Source organism: Mobula birostris, chromosome 18, assembly GCF_030028105.1.
Source record: "Mobula birostris isolate sMobBir1 chromosome 18, sMobBir1.hap1, whole genome shotgun sequence".
Lineage (NCBI taxonomy): Eukaryota > Metazoa > Chordata > Chondrichthyes > Myliobatiformes > Myliobatidae > Mobula > Mobula birostris.
The window spans coordinates 44,314,368-44,339,359 of NC_092387.1; the positions used below are offsets into that span (position 1 = coordinate 44,314,368).

At 37.6% G+C, this 24,992-nt stretch overlaps 1 protein-coding gene across 3 annotated transcripts in view; it reads right to left on the reverse strand.

The window, feature by feature from the left end:
* The window catches only part of LOC140212080 (protein transport protein Sec24C-like), an 85,066-nt gene that overhangs the window by 18,278 nt on the left and 41,796 nt on the right, over positions 1–24,992 (reverse strand). For all 3 annotated transcript variants that reach the window (XM_072282576.1, XM_072282574.1, XM_072282575.1), the window contains 10 exons: positions 21,230–21,357; positions 15,622–15,760; positions 15,040–15,155; positions 14,053–14,177; positions 13,280–13,471; positions 12,584–12,677; positions 12,142–12,258; positions 10,362–10,532; positions 8,847–8,943; positions 5,855–6,000 (listed from right to left, as the gene is read on the reverse strand). In XM_072282576.1, the coding sequence (XP_072138677.1) occupies positions 5,855–6,000; positions 8,847–8,943; positions 10,362–10,532; positions 12,142–12,258; positions 12,584–12,677; positions 13,280–13,471; positions 14,053–14,177; positions 15,040–15,155; positions 15,622–15,760; positions 21,230–21,357 (1,325 nt within the window). The remainder of the gene's footprint in view (positions 1–5,854; positions 6,001–8,846; positions 8,944–10,361; positions 10,533–12,141; positions 12,259–12,583; positions 12,678–13,279; positions 13,472–14,052; positions 14,178–15,039; positions 15,156–15,621; positions 15,761–21,229; positions 21,358–24,992) is intronic.

Consider the following 24,992-nt stretch of genomic DNA (forward strand, 5'->3'; position numbering starts at 1 on the left):
GCCTTTACTATTTGATATTGCCCTGGAGCCCTTGGCAATCGCTCTTCATGATTCACCCAATATATTTGGCATCATTCGTGGAAATGGGATGCATAAAGTATCACTATATGCAGGTGACCTGTTACTATATATCTCTAATCCAGAGAAATCCATTCCTGCAGTAATAACACTACTTGCTCAGTTTAGTAGTTTTTCTGGTTGTAGATTGAATCTTAATAAGAGTGTGCTTTTCCCATTAAATGTGCAAGTTCCAATTTATAGACAATCAACATTTAGATTGGTTACTGATTATTTTATTTATTTGGGTGTTAAAATTACTAAGAAGCATAAGGATCTATTTAAAGTTAATTTTTTACCCTTAGTTGATCATGTTAAACAACTGTTTACTAAATGGTCCCCATTGTCATTATCTTTGATTGGTCGCATTAATGCTATTAAGATGATTATTTTACCTAAATTTTTGTATCCATTTCAGGCAGTATCAATTTTCATCCCTAAATTTTTTTTTGATATTATTGATTCTAAAATTTCTTCATATATATGGCAGAATAGAAATTCTAGGTTAAGTAAGAAATATTTACAGAAATCAAAAAAGGAAGGCTGTTCGGCTTTACCGAATCTTAGATTTTATTATTGGGCAATTAATATTCGCTATTTAACGTTTTGGACGTAAGAGTTGGATGAAACTCAATGTCCACGATGGATGAACCTCGAGCGTGAGTCTATACAGGGGTTTTTACTGGTTTCTATTTTAGGGGCTGCGTTTCCCTTTGCACTTACTAAATTGAATAACAAATGATAAATCCAATAATTAAACATACAATACGAATATGGTTTGACTTTCGTAAATTTTTTGGACTGAATAAATTTATCCTGTCAAGTTCTATTATATCTATTTTTTTTCTTTCAACCAACTAGAATTGATCAAGCTTTTCTTTCATGGAAAACAAAGGGAATAACATGTTTCGTGATTTATTCATAGATGACTGTTTTATGTCTTTTGAACAGTTGTCTAATAAATATAATTTGCCTGAATCACACTTTTTCAGATATTTACAGATTAGAAACTTTCCGAATGTTATTTTACTTACCTTCCCGCTATCACATCAAATTGAAGTTCCAGAAAAAAAATTTAAGCTTAAATCCCTATCAGAAGAGTTTAACAGTATTTATTTATGATTTAATTATGAAAATACACTTTGGTACTTCTGATAAAATTAAAAATGAGTGGGAAAGAGAACGTCAGATATCTTTACCTACAGAGAAATGGGAGAAAATTCTTCAACTAGTTAATACTTCTTCAATATGTGCCAGACATGCTTTGATACAATTTAAGGTGGCTCATAGGGCTCATATGTCCAAGGATAAGAAGTTAGCTCGCTTTTACTGCCATATAAATCCTGTTTGTGATAGATGTAATTCTGAGGTAGCTTCCTTGACACATATGTTCTGGTCTTGTCCTCTTCTAGAAAAACATTGGAAAGATATTTTTGATATTATTTCAGTAGTTCTGCGTATTGACTTACAACCTCATCCTATTACTGCAATTAACGACAAATAATAATTTTAGCCAATGAAATATGGCAGCCCAATCATTGTTTTCGTTTTCTTTTTGTAAGTTTTTTTTAGTTTAGGTTTTTCTTCCTCTTAATAAAATATCTTTTTCATGGTTAGTTACTAAGAGATTGAGAGGCTAAACTACATTTGTTACTTGGAATCTGTGCTTCTACATGTTAACCATTATTAGTGTAATCCCAATCTCTTTGTATCGTTATTATTATTGCTATGTTTATTAATTTGAAACTTAATAAAAAGATTGAAAGGGAAAAGAAAAAGAAAAGAAGAAAGAAAGAAAAAGGGCCTAGAATTTCAAAAACACCTTTTGGTCCCTTTTCCAATATTCCATGTCATTTTACAGTGCTTTTTAAAGTGCAGTTGTTTTTGTTATGTAGTCAATGTTCCTACAACACCTTGGGCAAACTGCAATATGATACGTTTAGTGATACGGGACGAAGGAAAGATTTTCAGCTAGGATACCTAGTCACCCTTCTACTCTTCCAAAATAGTTTCAGGGATCTTATATACCCACTTGGTAGAGCACACAGGGATCTCATCCAAAAATACCAATAACTCGTGCAATATTTCTTCAGTGCTACACTGAAGTGTCAGCTCAAATTCGCTGCTTAAGGTATCTGGGATAACACTTAAACCCTCAAAGTGAAAGTAATTTTCATTGAATTTTAACTTGCACACAAAACACCTAGAACTTAAACTGTTCAAAAACTGTTACTGCCTCTCGACCACCAGGCTCTTGAACAAAAGGGAATAACTATACTATTTCTGGTGTTCCCACAAACCGATGGTCTCACTTTAAGGACTCTTTATCTTGTTATTTATTGCTATTTATTTATATCTGCATTTGCACAGTTTGTTGTTCATTGATCCTGTTTACAGTTAATGCTCTATAGCAGCAGTCCCCAACCACCGGGCCGCAGAGCATGTGCTACTCGGCCATGAGGAAACGATACGAGTCAGCTGCACCTTTCCTCACTCCTTTTCACGCACTTGGACATAAGGTTGCCAACTGTCCCGTATTTGCCAGGACATCCCGTATATTGAGCTAAATTGGTTTGTCCCATATGGGACCGGCTTTGTCCCGTATTTCCCCCGCTAAGGTAGAGCATTCCTATGAAACCTTTTGTGCCAAAATGGTGTAAAGTGAAGAAGCAATTACTATTAATTTATATGCAAAAAATTGAGTGTTCACAGACCCAAAAAATAACCTACCAAATCATACCAAATAGCACGTAAAAACTAAAATAACACTAACATATAGTAAAGGCCAGAATGATATGATAAATACACAGCTTATATAAAATAGAAATAATCTATGTACAGTGTCATCGGGAAGATTAAGCCAAAACCGATTTGTGGAAAAAAATTGGCATGTACACACATGCGCACGTCACGCATATGTGCCCGCACAAGGCTTCATGGTCATGGTAGTCTTTCCCAAGTGTCCCGCATTTGACTGCTACTTTTGTCCCTTATTTGGGAGTGAGAAAGTTGGCAACCCTAACTGTAAAAGACATGTTGAGGTGAGTTTAACCTTACTTGAACACCCACCGCCCCCCAGTCGGCCAGTCCGCAAGAATATTGTCAATATTAAACTAGTCCGCGGTGCAAAAAGGGTTGGGGACCCCTGCTCTACAGATTTGCTAAGCATGCCCACAGGAGAAAATCGCAAGGTTATATGTGGTGACATGTATGCACTCTGATAATAAATTTTACTTTGAACTTTGAATACTAGTCAGTGCATTGATTGATTTGACAGAAGCAAACTTGATAGTAATTTTCAAAAATAGTCCAGATAAGTGAAAGGCACGGGAAATATGCACGAGAAGTGTAGTGGTATACTGCTAAATGATAACTATTTCCAAAAGATGGCATAAACACACAAGATCAAAGAACAGTAGCCACATTGCACAGGTAAAGTTGTCAAGTTAACGTGACTCAGCTTTTGCCTCTGTCATTAGCTTCAAGTGCCACTCTAGACTCTAGAGTACAAAGTTCAACACTGTTAATCCTGTGCAGTAATGTGGATAGTAGATAAAATGTTAAACCAGAAATCGAATTTCTCTCTCCAGTGGGTGAACAAGCATTGCCTGGAATTTCTAGGATGACTGTGATTGGAGACATCTCTGACTTTCACCTATTGGTTGATTTCACTCAATGTTCCAAAAACATTACCTGGTTTTAAAACCAGACTAATGTACCTGGAATCTTACCATGTGCACATTAGCTTCTGCACTTATTTCAAACTAAGCACAAGCAATTAACAACACAAACAGAATAATGAAACTAGGATATAACAAATGAAATACATCACAATGTGTTCAAACTACGGAGTTCTCTGGTCTGAGTGCAGATTGCGCAGAGTATGTAGCACAAATCTGATTATGCTTCTTTCTCAAAAAAAAAAAGACCCAGCCAGTTCCCCTCCACTACCACCTTCCTCCGTCTGACGGAACTGGTCCTCACCTTCAGCAATTTCTCCTTTGGCTCTTCCCACTTCCATGGTCTGCCTGCCTTCTCACTGGCTATTTAGAATACTCTGTGTCCCAAGCCTTCCCTGGTATTTCTCCCCAACTCCTCCTGTGCTATACTGATGACTGCATTGGTGCTGCTTCATGCACCCATGTTAAGCTCAACAATTTTGCCTCCAACTTCCACCATGCCCTTAAATTCACTTGGTTCATTTCTGACACCTCTCTCCCCTTTCTTGATCTCTGTCTTCATCTCTCAAGGGAGATTGTCTACCAACATCTTTTTATAAAACTACCAATTCTCACAGTTAACTTGACTTTACCTCGTTCCATCCTGTGTCCCGTAAAAATGCTATTCCCTTTTCTCAGTTCCTTCATATCTGCCGCATCTGTTCCCAGGATGAGGGTTTCCTTTCCAGAACATCAGAGGTGTCCTCCTTTTTCAAAGAACGGGATTTCCCTTTCTCCTCCATTGATTCTGCCCTCATTCTCATCTTCCCCTTCTCTGGACATCTGTGCTCACCCCATCTACCTGCTGCCTTAACAGGGATAGAATTCCTCTCGTCCTCACCTACTACCCCACAAGCCTCCACATCCAACACATCATTCTCAGGCAACTTCTGCCATCTTCAATGGGATTTTACCACCAAACACACCTTTAGATCCCCTCTACTCTCCGCAGGGATCACTCCCTCTGTGTTTCCCTTATCCATTCATTCCTCCCCGCTAATCTCCCTCCTGGCACACACCTCTGCAAGTGACAGAAATGCTGCACCTGCCCATTCACCTCCTCGCTTACCTTCATGCAGGTCCCCAGGGTCCCAAACAGTCCTTCCAGGTGAGGCAACACTTCACCTGCAAATCTTTTTGGGGTCGTTTATTGGATATGGTGCTCCTGATACTGCCTCCTCTACATTATTGAGGCCCAACATAAATTGGGGGATCACTTTGTTGAGCACCTCCACTCCATCTGCCAAAAGCGGAATTTCCCGGTGGCCAACCATTTTAATTTCTATCCACATTCCCATTCCGACATGTCAGTCCATGGCTTCCTCAGGGTAGAGGAGCAGCAGCTTTTATTCCATCAAGTTAACTTTGAACCTGATAGCACAAACATTGATTTCTTCTTCCAGTAATTTTCCCCCACCCCCTTCTTCTATTCCCCACTCTGGCCTCTTACCTTTTCTCTTCACCTGCCTATCACCTCCCCCAGTGCCCCTCGTTCTGTCCTTTCTCCCATGGTCCACTCTTCTCTCCTGATTCCTTTTCCCCCAGCCTTTTACCTTTTCCACCCACCTGACTTCACCAATTATCTTTGAGCTAGTACTCTTTCCCTTCTCCCCACTTTGTTTATTTTGCTGTCTTCCACCTTCCTTTCCACTCCTGAAGAAAGATCTCTGCCTGATACATCAACTGTTTTTTTTCCCTCTTTTTCCATAGTTCCTCCAGCATTCTGATTACCAAAGCAGATATTCAAGTTCTAGCAGCAGGTCAGAGACCTAGGCTCCAGACAGCAGGGTCAAAAGAAACAAGGGAACTGGCATTTTTTACCCAACAGATGCAACATTGAAGGCAAAAGCGAGGCGAAAGTGCCAATCACAGACAAGGAGCAGTATAATGTTTTGATTTCACAATTCTTCAGAAAGAATTATCAATAATAATGGATCCAATGAACAATGGCAAGTGTAATAAGCAAATAAAACAAGTTCCCTAAATTCTCTTAACTTTCTGGAATATTCACGAATCCACAAGAAAAATTACTAAATGGAAAAATTGCATTAGTCACAACAATCGTACATATTTCTCACCTGGATTTGAGCTCCACTTTCTTCATTCAATTTATCATCATGTTTGAATTCTACAGTGATGGTCTTATCACAGTCTAATGCTGCCAACTCCACATCAGTTGTGTTACTCATGTAGAAGGAGCCAAAGAAATCAGTTGCTCTAATGCCTAGAATAAAAACACTTTTGTTACGCCACATTAAAGAATTAGAAATAAGGTTCTACAAGCAGAGAACTAACTTTACTTGATTTTTTTTTTAACTCAATGAGCACGGTGTAGCAGAATGGAGGGATCAAAAATTACGTAGTAGCTTCAATGGAAAAGTTTCATTTTCACTGGTTACAAGACATCTACATAAATACCGTCAAAAAGCACAACCAAAATTTACAATGATGAAATAAATATTTAACATTTTATGTTTTTGAAATAAAACTATTTTTAAAAGCAGCAAATACAGTGGCATGCAGAAGTTTGAGCAGCCCTGGTCAAAATTTCTGTTACTGTAAACAGTTAAGTAGAAGATGAACTGAACTCCAAAAGTCATAAAGTTAAAGATATAACATTCTTTTCAACATTTTAAGCAAGATTAGTGTACCATTTTTGTTTTGTATAATTTTAGAGTGAGAAAAAGGAAAGGAGCACCATGCAAAAGTTTGGGCACCCCAAGAGATTTGAGCTCTCAGATAACTTCTACCAAGGTCTCAGACCTTAATTAGCTTGTTAAGGCTATGGCTTGTTCACAGTCATCGTTAGGAAAGGCCAGGTGATGCAAATTTCAAAGCTTTTATAAATACCCTGACTCCTCAAACCTTGTCCCAACAATCAGCAGCCATGAGCTCCTCTAAGCAGCTGCCTAGCACTCTGAAAATTAAAATAAATGATGCCTACAAAGCAGGAAAAGGCTATAAGAAGATAGCGAAGTGTTTTCAGGTAGCCGTTTCCTCAGTTCGTAATGTAATTAAGAAATGGCAAGTAACAGGAACGGTGGAGGTCAAGTTGAGGTCTGGAAGACCAAGAAAACTTTCCGCGAGAACTGCTCGTAGGATTGCTAGAGAGGCAAATCAAAACCCCTGTTTGACTGCAAAAGACCTTCAAGGAGATTTAGCAGACTCTGGAGTGGTGGTGCACTGTTCTACTGTGCAGCGACACCTGCCCTGCACAAATATGACCTTCATGGAAGAATCTTCAGAAGAAAATCTTTCCTGTGTCCTCACCACAAAATTCAGTGTCAGAAATTTGCAAAGGAACATCTAAACAAGCCTGATGCATTTTGGAAACAAATCCTGTGGAACAATAACGTTAAAATAGAACTTTTTGGCCGCAAAGGTATGTTTGGAGAAAAAAGGGTGCAGAATTTCATGGAAAGAACACCTCTCCAACTATTAAGCATGGGGGCGGATTGATCAAGCTTTGGGCTTGTGTTGCAGCCAGTGGCATGGGGAACATTTCACTGGTAGAGGGAAGAATGAATTCAATTAAATACCAGCAAATTCTGATAGCAAACATCGCACTGTCTGTAAAAAAGCTGAAGATGAAAAGAGGATGGCTTCTACAACAGGATAATAATCCTAAACACACCTCAAAATCCACAATGGACTACCTCAAGAGGCGCAGGCTGAAGGTTTTGCCATGGCCCTCACAGTCCCCCGACCTAAATATCATTGAAGATCTGTGGATAGACCTCAAAAGAGCAGTGCATGCAAGATGGCTCAAGAATCTCACGGAACTAGAAGCCTTTTGCAAGGAATAATGAGCGAAAATCCCCCAAACAAAAAATTGAAAGATTCTTAGCTGGCTACAGAAACCGTTTACAAGCTGTGATACTTGCCAAAGGGGGTGCTACTAAGTACAGACCATGCCGGGTGCCCAAACTTTTGCTTCAGGCCCTTTTCCTTTTCTGTTATTTTGAAACCATAAAAGATGGAAATAAAAAAAGTAATCTTGCTTAAAATATTAAAGAAATGTGTCATCTTTAACTTTATGACTCTTGGAAATCAGGTCATCTTTTACTCGCTTAGCTATTCACATTAACAGAAATTTTGATCGGGGTGCCCAAACTTCTGCATGCCACTGTATTTACAAGTAGTTTCTTTAATATCAGCATCTGATTGGGATACAAATCAAAAATTTTTCTGTAGAAACAAAAGGTCAACTTTGCAGAATAGCACTCTTAATAGTACTGGTGAAAAAGGCACAACAGCACCTCTTTTATCTTAGACAGGTGAAGAAGTTTGGCATGGGCACCCAAATTCTAAGAACTTTCTATAGGGGAACGATTGAGAGCATCCTGACTGGCTGCATCATGCCTGGTATGGGAACTGTACTTCCCTCAATTGCAGGTGTCTGCAGAGAGTAGTGCGGACAGCCCAGCGCATCTGTAGATGTGAACTTCCCACTATTCAAGACATTTGCAAATAAACGTGTGTAAAAAGGCCTGAAGGATCATTGGAGACCCCAGTCACCCCAACAACGAACTGTTCCAGCTGCTACCATCTGGGAAACGGTACCAAAGCATAAAAGCCAGCACCAACAGGCTCTAGGACAGCTTCTTTCACCAAGCCATCAGAAGACTTAATTCATGCTGATGTTACTGTATTTCTATGTTATATTGACTATCCTGCTGTACATAAGATTTATTATAAATTACTATAATTGCACAGTTGAATGGAGATAAGAGTTTTACTCCTCATGTATTTGAAGGATGTAATAAAGTCAATTCAATAATGAAAGCTTTTTGCAAATAATCCAACTTCCTTTTAATTATTCTTTGATATGCTGTTTAATGAAATTATTCATGCCCAAGAAATTGAAGTGCATTGCGTATAAAAGAAAATGTAAAGACTGCATTTCCATAGAGTGATTTGAGAATGCATATTCCTTGAGAAACATTATGTGCAAAGGTTGTTCTGAAGCTGTGTTGAATTTGCACTGTGGACTACCATCTACTCACACAGACATTGCAAAACATAAATACTAACAACTTTTAAAGGATGTCTGTTCATGAACTTACGTACCTGTACTTGTGCGTACCCTCATCACGGCATCAAAACCGATCACTTTTCGAACATCCCTGTGCAGATCATTTAAGAAACGTTCACCATCTGCTTGCGCCTGTTTTTTTTTAAAGAAAACAAAAAATGCTCTCAATACTTGCACAATAAAGAAAACACTAGTTGTTTTGTTTTTCCAAAGTTCAGTTTCAGTAGCTTATTCAGAGCTTCCAGAAATGCAATTTTAGTTTTTAGCAAGCCAAAGTAATAGATGACTGTCATTAATAACAAACAGATAGATTGGGAGGCTAAAAAACACCCCAATCCACCTGTTCCATTTCCTATTTTTTTGCTCAAAGTTTTCTTGAGCTAATCAAGTTTTCTATCTTTAATAATCAGGACTGTGCTAAATCCCATTCATCAAGTGGGCAAGCGAAATGTTTTGACTATTTATGGCACTATTTGAGTATGCAAGAGCGTACCGCTGCATGCTCTAATGTAACTAATAACATTAGAAAATCCTCAAGGGGAATTAGGGTCTAAACCAATATTCAATTCTCCCCTGTTGCAACAAGTTTGGAAAGCGGTTACAATATCACCTTACATTATTTGAAATGGAAACTACCCACAGCTGCTTCACCCAATCAACTGTGATCCACAACACGAGAGATGTGAACTGGACTAAATATGCTGAAGGAATCTTAGCTCCTTGTGCACAATGGATCTGGATTGTCTCCAGAGAAACAGAGCAATTTTTGAACACAAATGCACAATCAAATTCATTAAGAAGAAACATCTTGTACTCCGATTTATTCCAAGTAATGCAGCCCAAAACTCATTCACCAGCAAACCAGTAACCAGTCTGTTGTAGAGAGTGCAGTCTTCTATGCTGCTCCCCAAACATAAAGCTGCATTGGTGCTAGTGATGCAAAAAGACTAAATAAACTCATCAAAAAGGCTGGATCCGTCCTTGGCTTCAACCCGGACTCTTGAGTTAGTGGTGGAGAGGAGGTCACTAAACAAACTGTTATCCGTTACAGACAATCTGGCACATCCTTTCCATGACCCACTGAATAAGCAGCGGAGCACCCTTTTGAATAGACTCATTTAGCACCACAGTCACAAGGATCGTTACAGAAAATCTTTCCTACCAACTTCAGTAAGTATATACAACAGTTCATCTATGCGACAGGAGAACATATATCATAGTACAACAGTCTGTTTTATTATATTATTAATGCACATTGGTAAATTATTGTGTATATTATTCTGTACTTTATTTTTAGTTGTCTGCACATTACTAAGTGTGTTTTTAAATGTTGCTGCTATAACGAAAGAATTTCCCACTCCGGATCAATAAAGTACTTATTATTATTAATTTGAGAAATTGCTTGTGACATAAGAATGCACGTTCCTTAAAAGACAAAAGTGAAAGTGCTGTTGAAAAGCTGTGTGCATTGGAGGAGCCAAATCCATGCTAATACTTTGAAAGAGAGTTGCAAAATTCATCTATCGCCAAAGTAATCTGATAAACATTACCTGGAAGTATGTGTACTTGTAAATGGAACCTCCAGTCTGATAAGTAACTAATCCCAAGGTTGCCACATCGACATATTGATTGGGGAATAGGAAAAGATCTACACAGCAGCCTTGTGCCACACATTCCTTGGCCAGATTACTGTAAAAGCTGGTCTGAGGTTGAAAGAGAACCTGAAATAAATAAATGAACACAAACAATAATTAAAATTGTGTTAATGCTGGAAATTGGAAAAAAGAGTACTGGGGAGTTGGGAGTATCTGTTGGGAATTAACAGATTAGATGTTTTAATGAAAAAATAATGACAGCACAAAAACAGAGGAAGTGGCATCAGTATCATCAATGGCAATGTCCTTCAGACAACACATGAAACTGTTTGTTTTTTACTTCTTTCAAATATGATTCTACTACTAAGCTGCATGCAATTGGAATCTCCGATTTACATTTCGAAGGTGTGTTTTTGGGCCGAATGAGTGATCTGGCAGTTTGCTGTCTGTGGGAGTTCTCAGAGGCTTGGAGCAGAGTGTGCCACCTAGAGACTGGGCATGAGCCCATGATCACCTCCATTTCTCGCTGATAAAAACGGTCTAGCAAGATTGAAGAGAGCTGAACGAGGATAAGACTGGAAGGCGAGTGAGTGATCAACACTGTGTGCCTGCGTTTGATCTCTCTCTCTCTCTCTCTCCCCCTATCGGAAGGTACTGGAGTCTTGGGTCTTAGGAAAGGTTTGATAAGCATGGTTTGTGGATTGGACTCATTTATAGAGGACACTTCAGTTCAAGTTATGAGTGTTCCTTTTTTTTTGCTATTTTGTGCAATTTTGATTGGGGCAAACTGGCTCTGTAGCCTACAATGAACGATCAGCACTAAATTGAACTGAACTAAACTGCACATTCCCGGACTGTTTTAAGGACTCTCGAGTTTAACGTTTAATATTCTGTGTTTATCGCTCATTTTTGCCACTTGCAAGGTTTGTTTTGTTTTGCACATTGGGTGTTTGATGTTTTCTTTGAATAGGTTCCATGACATTTCTTTGTTTTGTGGCTGTCTGCAGGAAGACAAGCCTCAGGGTTGTATACTGCATACAAACATTAATAATAAATGTACTTTGACATTTCTAATAGGGTAAGAGGAAGGAGAGATTAAAAGACCAAAGATGGGATGAAAAAATGTTAGATTTGGGAGTTTAAAAAGCAGAATTATCTACAATGACCAATGAATGCTAGAAATCAAATATGCCTGCCAGAAATTCTGCTTATCATTGTTCTAAATATTGAAGTTACAACATACTTAGTCAGAAACAGAGGTTCTATTCGTGAAGCTTATGTTAGGCTCAGGCACAGCTTCTATCCCACCGTTATGACTATTGAACAGTGTCCTAGTACAAGATAGACATGTTATCTCACCACCTACCTTGTTGTAACCCTGCACCTTACTAATTGCACTGCACTTTCTCTGTACTTCAGAAATTTATTCTACATTTTTGTTTTTGCTTGTACTACCACAAGGCACCATTGTAATGAACTGTACAGATGATTTGCAAGAGAAATTTTCACCGTGCTTCAGTACATGTGACAATAATAAACCATTTTAGTTTACCTCCAGAAATACTGACTCACGTATTGTTATGCAGCCAGACCCAGGCAGTAAATGTGGCATTAACTGCATCACACATAGAGAGACTATTTATGAAGTTACTCAAAAAGCATTGTTTTTCCGAACATAGCAGCCTCAAAAAAAAAATTAACTTCAAATGATGGAAACCTATCTTCATCATCCTACCTTTTCTTTATCTGTATTGATAAGCTTCTTGTCATCTCGATTCTTTAGTTTTCCAGGTGCTTCAGCAAGAGGCAGGGTAGAGTGGAATATGAAGAGTTTGCCAGCACATTCAGCTGCCTGCAAGTACAAAACCCCATCAGCACCTTCTCTCAGAGGAATAGAGACAGAGCAGAAGTCAAAGACACATAAAGAAAATAGAACTCATGATTGTAATTGCATGAACTCTTCCCAATAACAACAAAAATAATTTTCCCCAACAAATGCAGATTTACATACTTAAGATCACAATTCTGGCCCCAAGATCAACTCCAATCACTGAGATGAGTCATTGAATCATTACTATTCTAATTAGGTAAAAATCCAAAGGTCAAAATCCATTGCTCTAGATATTCAACATGATTTGCAGGTTCAAAAATGGTTGTGGATCTAAAAGTGGACTTACCTTGAGGGCCTCTAAACCAGCCTGAATGACAGGTCCAAAAACTGTCTCAGTTTCTCTGGTATCAGCAAACATCTCAGGAATTTGCTCTAACAAACTGAGGGGAAAATTGCCATAATTGTTATTACTTACGGCTGTTCAGTATGACTGCAATTCAGTTACATAAACTGCACAGCGAGCATTCAACTAACAATACCCAGATTTAACTAAAGATGATATTTGGTTCAAAATGCAAACAAGCAGACAAGTTGCTTAACTTTGCAGTACAATGCACAAGACCCCCATTGGAAAGCATGCAACTGGCTTTGGCTCAGCAATCCACAAGCCACAAACTGCACCATCACAAGTTACGAAATTAAATTCAATAGTTCTGAGAATTCATCAGAGCAACATAAACCCTGAATTTCTATCATCTTGCATGATTGGAGGCTACACCTCAGTGCAAGCTGTAGCAATGATATTTAGGTATCTCATTTCAGATTTCTCAAACCACATGACAACTCAGGTTTCTAAAAATTATCTCCACATCAATATGAATAGGTTTAGCAATTAGCAGAGTTCACTGTGCAGTATACTGATAAGAGACACCGTTAAAACCTAACAACAATACTCATCAGAACATATTAGCATATTATTCATGCTTCAAGTGAAGCTTTCTAACATAACACTATATACTAACCCACTGGATGGGGTCCTTACCTGTTTATCACAGCCCGTGACTCATTCACATTGACAAGGAATCCATCAAGCAAGGGTACAAACATGTCAGCTACATCGGACACCACCATCATTTGTGGCTGAGCCAACGAGCTCTTAACATTGTAAAAATGCAAAACTTTGTTGTATGTTACAAAGCCAACCTTAATGGCTGATTCTTCCACATTGCCCTCCCTGGAAGAGGAGCAAAAGATTCAAGAACATTACTTCTCAGCACCAGGTTTTCATCCGGAAAGATACTAAACAAAATGTTTTAAACAAGATGCTTTATGCTAGAACAACAGAAATACACAAATTGTAACTGCAGTCGCAAACAATGGCAATATGGATGAAATTTGCCAAAGGGCAAAGAGATATGTGAATGGTGAACAAATGCTTTTAAGATTTGAGAAATATGATACAGTGTCTGTTATCAGGAACATTTTCATTTTAAAGGGAACACCTGCAAATCTGCATATCACCTAAGGAAAGGATACAGAGATTTATTAGCATGGTGTCAGAAACAATGAACCCCATTAGACAGAAAAGCAGGCAAAAGAAAGATTGCTTCCTTTGAAGATAAATAAAATGAAGACACAAGATGCTGGCAATCTTGAACAATATATACAAAAGATAAATGATTTTTCTTTTAAATGTGTTAAGTATTGGAATGGAAAGTGATTTCAACTGGACTTCAAGTGATAATTGATGAAGACTGTTGAGAATTTACAGAGCAAGTTATTTCTGCTTAAGTGGGCACAACAAAATGCTCTCACCTTGGAAGGAAATCCAACAAAGCTTTGAGCTCCTCACACAATAGGTGAACCAGCCCACTCTTCAGTGCATTGTAGGACACATCAATCATAAAGATGAAAGCAGGTGGATTTGGAAACTTATTGTTCTGCAAAAGAAATTCTTTCTCAGTTGAAATTGAAGAATCTGCAAAACCCTTTGCATCAGCCATAGCAGTGCCTCAACTTTACAACTAGCTGGACACATTGCCAGCTGAGGCACATGCACGAGAGTTGCACCAAGAACAACCACTGCCTTCAGTGATTTAAAAAGAAATTTCAGAAGATTTTAAAAAAATGGTGAAAGCCTATTGCAAAATTCCACTGAAACTACTACCAAAATGGTATCATTGGCATGCTTTTTTTTAGCTTGACAAAAATGAAAATCCTAAAACACGGTCTTACTTAGTTTGTTTGACTTGTCTCTCCTATAAACTCATTCACAAGAATGAAAGGTGCAGACAAGCAGAAAGTCATGGATCATTGATCAGTCGCCTCACTGCAACTTTGGTTAAAAGTCACCTCCATCAATTATATATTTTATAAACATATAATATATAAATTCCCTTAGTGAACAACAACTACATTCACCTTGATTTATGCAAGCCATCAATAGGCCAAGAATACAAGATTTAAAAAAAATTCCAAGTGCCAGCAAGCAAATGACTAATGCAATACTTGACAGTGTTAAAAATAAATCTATCAGTTATTATCTTTTTTCCTTATCAGAGTCAGCTTGTTACCTGGCAATATTAAATGGCAGATACAGCAAAGCGGAGGAATTTACAAGCAGACTGTAGTTACCCACATCAATTGACTTCATAATATATTATTTAAAGGCACAGGATTAATATTTAGAATATTTGGTTAAGATCAATAGAACAGGTATTTTTGTAAATCAAATGTTTAACTTACAATTTAACTTCTGCGAAACAGGTGCGTTGATTAAGTAGTAAATTAAATATAAAATACCTTGCAGTAGTCTACAGTGGCTAAAAATTCATAGGAACCAAGTGAGAGTTCCGGTCGATCATAGTAGTCCATTCGCTTGCCAGTGTGATCCAAATGTTGGAAATAGTGAGGCAGCACTAAAGAAAGAAAAACAGGAGTTACAGTGTTGCTTCCAAGTACGCCAAAAAGGTGAGATAGGAACAAGAACAAGTCAGTCACATAAGAAAAACTTTACAATGATAACCACTAAAAATAACTTCAACTTAAAAATCTCGTAGAATTAACAGAGGCATGCAGATTAATTTTGAACATTATCAAAATAACGCAGGATATTTGTTAAGGATTTGTAGAGCTGGCAATTCCGAAGATCAAAGGCTGTTCCATGGTAATTTAGAAATCCCCTAACGTGAACTGATTCCAGCTCTGCCAATTATAGTAGGTAGGAAGACAATAAGTGAAAAGCTGGGCATCTACAGTAATTTCTGACATATTCAGAAGTTACTATAAGACAATGCTACCTAAAATACTGTGAATTTTATGCGAACATCAAATGAGGGAGAATTCAAAAATAAGTTTACATTCTAACAGAAATGAAAAAATTACCTTCAGAAACACAACTGCAGAAGGCACACTGGAACCTCCGCCCTCCTTCAATAAACTGCATGTAAGGGCACATGTAGGCCTTGCATCTATTGCACCTTATTGGACCAGTTTCTCCATGATCTACAATGAAAGGTTGTGCCTGCAATTAGAAGGACAAAAGAGTTCCATAACTTACCTTTTCAGCAATTTATCAAATTTGAGATTACATGCATGTTTTTCCTTTACAGCATCATTTATTGGGTGTTTATTTATGCAGTGCATTTTACATCCACTTTTTCCACATTAATTTACTTGTGAATTTATTTACATTACTGTTTAGCAATCTATAGGCAATTAATAGTCAAATAACGAGATTATTAATTTGGATGATGCTTGTTTACGGATAAATGCTGGTCTGCATACTAAGATATTTCTTAATCAGTTCAAAATAGTATAATAGCCTTTAACAACCAAAGGGGGATAGAGGAACCTCAGTTTATCATTGAATCTACAAGACTACACTGAAGTTCTGGCCAAACTAACCAGGTCCAATCATGGATCAATGTTTATGTATTTTTATCATCTATTTTTCAACGTTCTTGGTGGAAGACATCAAAACTTAGACTACATTTCATTGTTTCCATTGCAATTATAGATATAAAATTCAAATTCTGGTTACAGTTGGTATTTTATTCCTTTCAATCCTGATAAATAACTACAAAATGATATCCCCTGGTAAATAACTACAAAATGATATCCATACTTTTTTTCAAATTTATAAAGCATTCACCCAATACTAATCAGTTATTTTATTCTATTTCATTCCTTGCATGATTATTTTACCACAAACTTGTTCATCTCAGTCCATCTGATTTTTACAACTTTGCATCAGCCTTCACATTTAGCTGAATACAGAACCAATTTGTTTATTGACCATGATTTCTCAACTACCCAGTGAAGCCTTACCTTTTAGATAGGTTTTTGCATTATATTTTATTACCACTTCTTCCTTTTCCCACACATATACACATACATCATACATACATACATACAAACACACAAACACACACAGAAATGGGCCTTCTGGCCCAATTTGCTTATGCTGACCAAGCTGTCTATTGAGCTGGTCCCATTTAACTGCAATTGGCCATTTCCCTCTACACCCTTCCTGTCTAAATGCTTTTTAAACATTGTAATTATGTCCACTTCTACCACTTCACTGGCAGCTCTTCTAAACACCCACCAAACTGTGGAAAACTCTTGCCGTTCAACTCTTCTTTACATTTTTCTCCCCCCATCTTAAATCTATGCCCTCAGGTTTAAACTCCCCTACCATGTAAAAGACTGACCATTCATCTTATCTATGCTCCTCATGATTTTATATACTTCTATGAAGGTCACCCCTCAGCCTCCTGCAGTCCACGGAAAAAACTCATTTAAATTAACTTCAGTTAATTTTCCGGAACTTAGATTTTAAAACCTTTCGATATCTCATTGATCCTCATCTACTATGGTACTTAAACTACAAGACCTTATATGAAATTCTTGTTTATGCTTAGATTTACTAAGGCTTGTTGCCATGTGGTTCCAAAAAAGGATTCTAGAAATCTATTCTCAATGCACAAAAGTTGCCATTTGCAGAAATAATGGCAAACATTTTTGACTGTGATTACACTAGAACAATTCCAATTATTCCAGTATTTTACAATCCTATTTTTCAGTCCATGTCAACAATTATTTTGGATACTAGACCAAACAAAGCAACAAAAACTTACTATGCTAAGCAATTCAATGTTGAGTGAAACTGATAACCCACTGCTTGATTGTTTAGAAATCCAGATAGCTCAGCATCTAGCTTCCATGCCTTCTTTACTGCACTCTCCTGATAGAAAGGTCACAGTTCCCAAGCTCTCTTTAAACAAAAACATTTGACCACGTTTCCTAACCTCATGCTCAACAGGAAGATTGTCCTATGGTGGAACATCGAAAAGAGAATTGAAATCATTTTGGTGTATTAACAGAAGCAATGCCCAATAATCCAGAAAATCTGCCAGACCAGTATCAAAATCCTGAGAATTTGTTCTGATGCCTGATTATTGGAGTTTTATTACCTGGGCCACAACAGAAAAAAAATTGGAAGTAACCTTTGCAGAAGGGTTTTTAAAAAAATTAAATTTTGCACGAGGCTTTTCCAATTACTGGAGGAGACTCTGAGGGACATAATTTATTTGCTGTTGCAAAGGCAAGGACTAATCAGAAATGGTCAGCTTTATTCATAGAAGTTGCATGGAAGCCTTGCAAATTTGATTTGAGTTTTTATTTTGATAATGTGACCAAGAGGATTGATGAGCACGGGGCATTGGATATTGTTACATGGATTTTATCAAGGCTTTGGCGAAAATCACACACAGCACGTTCAGAAGGTTTGAAAATACAGGATCCATATGGTAGGAGGCAGAGGATGGTACTGGAGAATTGTTTTGCACATTGGAGACCAATAACTAGTTTATAGTGAATAGTGAAGAAGGTTGCCTCAGGTTTTAAACACAATCCAAATTACCTGGGAAAATAGGCAAGCCAATGGCTGATAAAATTATCTGAGTTTAACTCTAACTCAGATAAGTACAAAGAGTACAATTTGTAAAGTTAATTGCAGGGATTTAGGGAGATCCTTGAAATTGTCATAGCCAATGGTTATGGGTTTGTGCTCCCACTACTCATTAAATACTCCCAATGGCGTGTGTCTCATATAGCCTTTAACAACCAAGTCCAGCTCCTTCCTGTCTTCACCCAAGGCTTCGCTACTAAGCCCAGCAAAACCATTTCTACTGACAGCAGGAGCAAAGGTGGGTCACCAGCACCTTAAAACAAGTCACTTCAGACAGTTGGGGCTCATCAGCCATGATTGGCAGCTCATTTACAAGAAGGAAAATTCTGATCTCAAACCTCCATTGCCTTGCAGCTATACCTTCTCATGGGAAGGCTTCAGGAGCAAACCCTGATGAAAAATCCAGAGTACTATAAAACTGATTTAGTTCCTACTAGTTATGAATGGAGGAATTCATCCAGTGTATGCTGCCGTCTTCGTCTCATTGACTGTAAATGAACAAAATCGGCAAAAACACCTCTTGCAGATAATGGAGTGCCTTCATACAATGCTTTTGACAATTGCGTAGTCCAAGTCTTCATTTTCATTGTAACATTCACAATGATTGTCAATACTTTCAAATTCTTCATAGTTCCTAACTTAAAGTAGTGAACATAGTACAGTACAGTACTGGAACAGGCTTTTCAATCCACAATACTGCGCTGATCCAATAAAATTGATAATCAAATTGGCAGCTTAATTAATCCCCTCTGCCTACACAATGTTCATATCCTTCCAGTTTCCTCACATTCATGTGCCTATCTAAACACTACTATAAAGTCCCTAATGTATCTGCCTCTACCCCTACACCAGGCACCCACCACACTAAAAAACTTGTCCCTCACATTTCCTTTGAAATTACCCCTCTTACTTAAATGCGTGCCCTCTGGTATTAGATATCTCAACCCTGGGAAATAGATACTATCTGTCTACTCCATCAATGTCTCACATGATCTTACAAACCTCTATCAGATCTCCCCTCAGCCTCCTCCCTTCCAGAGAAAACAACCCAAGTTTGTCCAACGTCTCATTATAGCACATGCCCTCTCATCTAGACAGCATTCTGGTAAACCTCTTCTGCACCTTTGCCAAAGCCTAACATCCTTCCTATAATGGGGCAAACAGAACCGTATGCAATACTCCAGATGCAGCCTAAACTAGTTTCATAAAGCTGCGTAGTATCAAAGACATCTTCAAGGAGCAATGCCTCAAAAAAGGTGACATCCATCTTTAAAGACTCCATCACCCAGTTCAGGCCCTCTTCTCACTGCTACCATCAGGAAGGAAGTACAGAAGCCTGAAGGCACACACTGAACGATCCAGGAACAGTTTCTTTCCCTCTGCCGTCTGATTTCTGAATGGACATTAAACCCATGAACACTACCTCACTATTTTTTATTTCTATTTTTTGCGTTATTTATTTAACTATTTAATACATATGTACTCACTGTAATTTGCAGGGTTTTTTCCCTCTATTATGTATTGCATTGCAGCTACAAAGTTAACCAATTTCATGACATATGCCGGTGATATTAAACCTGATTCTGAGGTGGTTCAAAATAAATGAGGTGTTATTGAAAACTGAACTTGGAATAAATGTAGGTAGTCAGAGCTGTAAAACTCCAAGTCTTAAATCAAAAAGTGGAAAAATACAATTCACATTGATTAAGGTCTATCAACTGCATCTCAAAAGTGCATGATACAAACCAAATATGCTGATCAAGCCACTTGGTGTCGCTTACAACTTCTGGATTTATTTCAACAGCTGCAGCAGACAAAATGGCACAAAGAACTTGAAAAAAATGACTTTGCATTGAGCACACTTTCATGTGTTTCTGTGGAGGTGTACCAATAAAGAGAACCTCATCACTCCCATCAAGTAGATTTTGACAAACTTGGTATCAACTTGTCTTCAGAATTGTGTCAAGTAAACATACTCATTTTCATATATTAAAATTTCTTTATAGAACAGGAAGCTACGTTTAGAGTGTTTCTGGATACAACTGACTTTGCCACCTCTATGGCTGGTGTACAATTCTAGCTGTTTCGCAGCTGTCAGTCGACAGACCTAATCAAACGCAGCCAGATCGAATTTTACAGCTTGATTGTGAAAACAGCAACAAATACAGTATTGTTTCACAGCTTGATTATGAAAAGAACAACAAATTCAGTATTGTGGCTCGCTTTAACTAACTTCAAGCAGCATTAACTGCTTGAAATAGAATTAAGTACAAGGATGAGCACCACCTAAGTTACAAATGTCCAACATTGCTCAAATTGGAAAGAGGTCAAATGAATTTGCCTGTATTTGCTATCCCCTTCACTAACTTAACCCACGAAGTAACCCAATTCATCAAGCAACTGCACTTAATGACAATACATGAATTTAACCACTTAAATTATGAGGCAACAGTTTCCATTGGAAGTTTGGATCCATGTTCCTTTCCTTTGCTAAAGGCATCAACTGGGAAATTATTTCCCACATGCTGCCAGTTAACCCCCCAGCAAGTCAGCATTTTTCTGCACAATATGACACAATGATCACTCTCCAACCAAAGACTTGGGTTCATCAGAGCTCTCATGTCCACAAAGAACCTACCGGCAGACACCATAATATTCAAATGTTGCTTAAGTAAATCCCAGATGTTGCCTTCAGATGTTCATTCTACATGCTAACCCTCTTCATACATGCACAGCTCATGAAGGCTACTTACCCAATTTGATGTTATCCTATTTTTACTCGATAGTAATTAATGCAAAAGTGATCCTTCAAATACCTGTTATGGATTTAATTCTTTTTGTGAATGATAGATCTAATCAGAGACCACAGCTAATACTTTTGGTTTAGTACTTTTGTTAGTTGCCTCCACTTCAGTCTAAAATAGTTTTTGTATTGTATACACATTCTTGAACAGGTGCATCCATTTAAAAGATATACAGCTTCAACATTTGAAGCATTGAGATTGTAGTGCAAACATTTACCTCATCAGCTGGTAGGGTGGCAAGTGGCTTAATGACCGCATTGAGGGGAACTTGGCATTGTTTTGCCATATCTGAAGTGCAAGGTATATTGTAAGTCGCACATCGAATATAACGAGGACTTGCATTCCCTGCAAGACAATGAACAGGTTGTTTTAGGTTCCTTCATACATAGTCAAAATGTAACTTTTCAATCCACTAATTAAGAAAATCTACATTTGGTGCATTTTGCTTGCCAGTGAATCAACCAAAAACTGAAGGTCAAGTTTATAAACTCTTCTGTCATTTCATTTTAGAATAACATTTAACGTGTACTGCAGGGAAAGTCAAGAATCTAAAGCATTCAATAGTTTCCACTCACATAGCCTTTAACCTTGTATTGATCAATTGAAGTGTGTGGATTGAGAAGACTGCCAAGCAACTACAATTGTGACCAAGATAATAATTTACAGTCAAATGTTCACATGTAAAGATGATAAAAATGTCAACTTTGCTTTTCTGTTTAACGTGCAAGAAAATGAATCTCAAGGTAGTAGAATATACAGTAACATGCATGCATTTGATAATAAATTTACTTTGAACTTTAATGTTACCAAATGAACAAAAAATGTTCAAGTGCACACAAGAACACAGGAAACCAAAAACACTAGGTAACATGCCCAAAAGGAATTCTGATCAATTTGAACTACAATTAGCCAAAATTGTATTTTCACTTAGGCACGTGGCTAATGCTAATTTAATGCCTTAAATAAACTTCATCCTGAGGACAGTGAACAGCAATGAAAAGCAAGCAGCACAAGATGAAGTAACATGTTAATTATGCAACTAATACACAAATATCCTCCAATTTAAATGATTAAATACATATTGAAGGATAAAAAGATTGGCATGTGCTGGCAGAGGACGAGTTGAAAGGTGACCAAACATAAGAGGCCATTTACTCCCAATGATAATTTTTTTAAATAAATTGTTGAGATTCATGCAGAACAGAGAATAGAATAAAGAAAATATCCCCATAATGCATTTGGAACAGTGGTTAGATTTAGTCACAATGCACAGCATGACTTATCCCAACTGAAAAACCAAGATTAAACATTTTCTTTTTTTTATTATTAATTTTTTTATGCCTTTCTACAGTAAAACTACTGGGAAAAAAAACAACAAAATGGAGATTTATACAATGTGAAACAAACAAATCCAATATGTAATTCACAACAATAAGAAAAAGCACCCAAAAGAGAATTATGTATAATTAGTATCCACCCCAACCTCCCATTGAAAAAAAAACCAGGCCAACCACTTCTGTGCGTAAAAGAAAAAAAAATTAATTGGAGCATTCAATCCCAGAGAACTGTAAATATATATAGGAAAAAAGTATAATGTCAACTACCAAGAGTATAATGTAATTCACAACAAAAAACCCTATAACTTACAAAAAAAAGCTGAAAGTAAGGGATTGTAGCATACAAAGGATAAACTTACACTGAAGAGTTATGAAAATATTCAAGAAAAGGTCCCCATACCTTATGAAACTTTATGTCCGAATTAAGAAGTGAATAATTAATCTTTGAGGTCTAAACAGGCCATAATATCACTCAGCCATTGAGCGTGAGTGGGTGGGGCAACATCGTTTCACCTAAGAACCAACCACCTAGCCGACAGAGGTAAAAGATAATGTTCAACATTTAGTCGGGCTCAAGTGCATATTTACTTCACTCAAGGTGCCAAAAAGAGCAACCAGAGGGTTAGGTTCTAAATAGCAATTAAGAATATGAGATAGGGTTGAAAAAACTTCTCTCCAGTATTTCTCTAGACTTGGACAGGCCCAGTACATATGAATAAGGGAAGCCTCAGCCCCTTTACACTTATCACAGACAGGACTAATGTCAGGGTAAAACAGCAATAATTTAGTGTTAGGCATATGAGCCCTGTGTACAACCTTAAACTGCAAAAGGCAGTGGCGAGCACATAAACAGGTTGAGTTGACTGACTTAAGAATTGAATCCCAAACTGCATCAGATAAGGAGATATTTAGATCTTGTTCCCAGGCAGTTCTAATTTTATCAAAGGGGGCACGCCTCTAAATCACTAACTTATCCCGAATAGCAGATATTAAACCTTTACCCAATGGATTGATACAAAGAAACAAGTCCAGAACATTTTTCTCAGGCATCGCAGGAAAGTTTGATATCAAAATGGTGAATCTGTGGAATTCTCTGCCACAGTAAACAGTTGAGGCCAGTTCATTGGCTATATTTAAGAAGGAGTTAGACATGGCCCTTGTGGCTAAAGGGATCGGGGGTATGGGGGGGAAGGCTGGTACAGGGTTCTGAGTTGGATGATCAGCCATGATCATACTGAATGGCGGTGTAGGCTCGAAGGGCCGAATGGCCTACTGCCGCACCTATTTTCTATGTTTCTATGTAAAGGGTTAATGAAATGTCTAATTTTGAAGATATCTAAAGAAATGAGTATTAGGTAGATTAAACTTTACAGACAGTTGTTGAAAAGTTACAAAACGATTATCTATGAAAAGATCTTCAAAACACCTAATACCCATTCTATACCAATCGTGAAATGTTGAATCCTGCATAGAAGGTAGGAAAAGATGATTGTGTAAAATAGGGCTAGAGAGAGAAAAACCATGAAGACCATTAAATTTTCTGAACTAAGCCCATATTCTTAAAGTATGTCTGATAAGAGGATTAACAATAAGTCTAGGCAAATGACAAGGAAGTGCGGATCTGAGAAGTGCAGAAATTGAAAGATCCTTGGTAGAGTTCAACTCCATTACCACCCATTTTGGGCAGTCAGACTTATTATGGAAGAAAGACCAAAAAATAAGACAACGAATATTGGCTGCCCAATAATATCAATGAAAATTAGGCAAGGCCATACCATCTTCCTTTTTAGATTTTTGAAGGTGAGCTTTATTAAGTCTAGGGCGTTTACCCTTCCATAGATAAGACGAAATAATAGAATCTAATTTTTGTATCTATTTCAGTCTTTACCAACATTGTTTTCAAAGGGAAATTTTAGAACTTACTGGTAAGGTAAATCACTGTGAAGATGTATAGCAAACTACATCAGTTTAAAGAAAAAAGTTAAAAGCATATGCAGAGTAGAAATAAGGACAATTACTAGATAACAGCTCATAGCATCCTGAGAATGATAATAAAAAGGGGTTATTCAAAGGACAATATGAAGCCACAAATGGTTAGGGATGTGTGAGGTTTAATTCCCTTTGCACAATGAGCTGAAGTGTATTATGTATGGTTAATGCACACTGTGCCACTGAATCTTAATGGGGGGGGGGGGAGGAGAGGGAGGGAGATTGCTCAAGGCCGTGGCGGTAAAAGACGAAGAGCTGAAGCTCTCAGTGCTTTTTTTTCCAGTATCTTAGCTTTTCCAGAGAATGCCCTTGCTCGATAAATGAACTGCATTAAAATATGTCCATTTCCCAAGGAACACAAGTGAAGTATCCTATAATACTGAATTGGCTCTGGGGCAAGCAAAATAATTCATTTGAAGATAATCAAGCAGTTGAAAAAAATTGTATCTCAAGAAATTAGGTTTGACACACTGTTGGCCTTATTTGGAATTGGGAGATAATTTATAATTCAATTAACAGATTTATGTAGCACAAAATCTGGCGCTTCAAGCCACAAGTCTGTACCACCATCCAGAACCCATTTACAATAATCTTATTTTATCATTCACCTACAGAGCAATTACCAACCCACATGTATCTGCAAGTCTGAGAGGA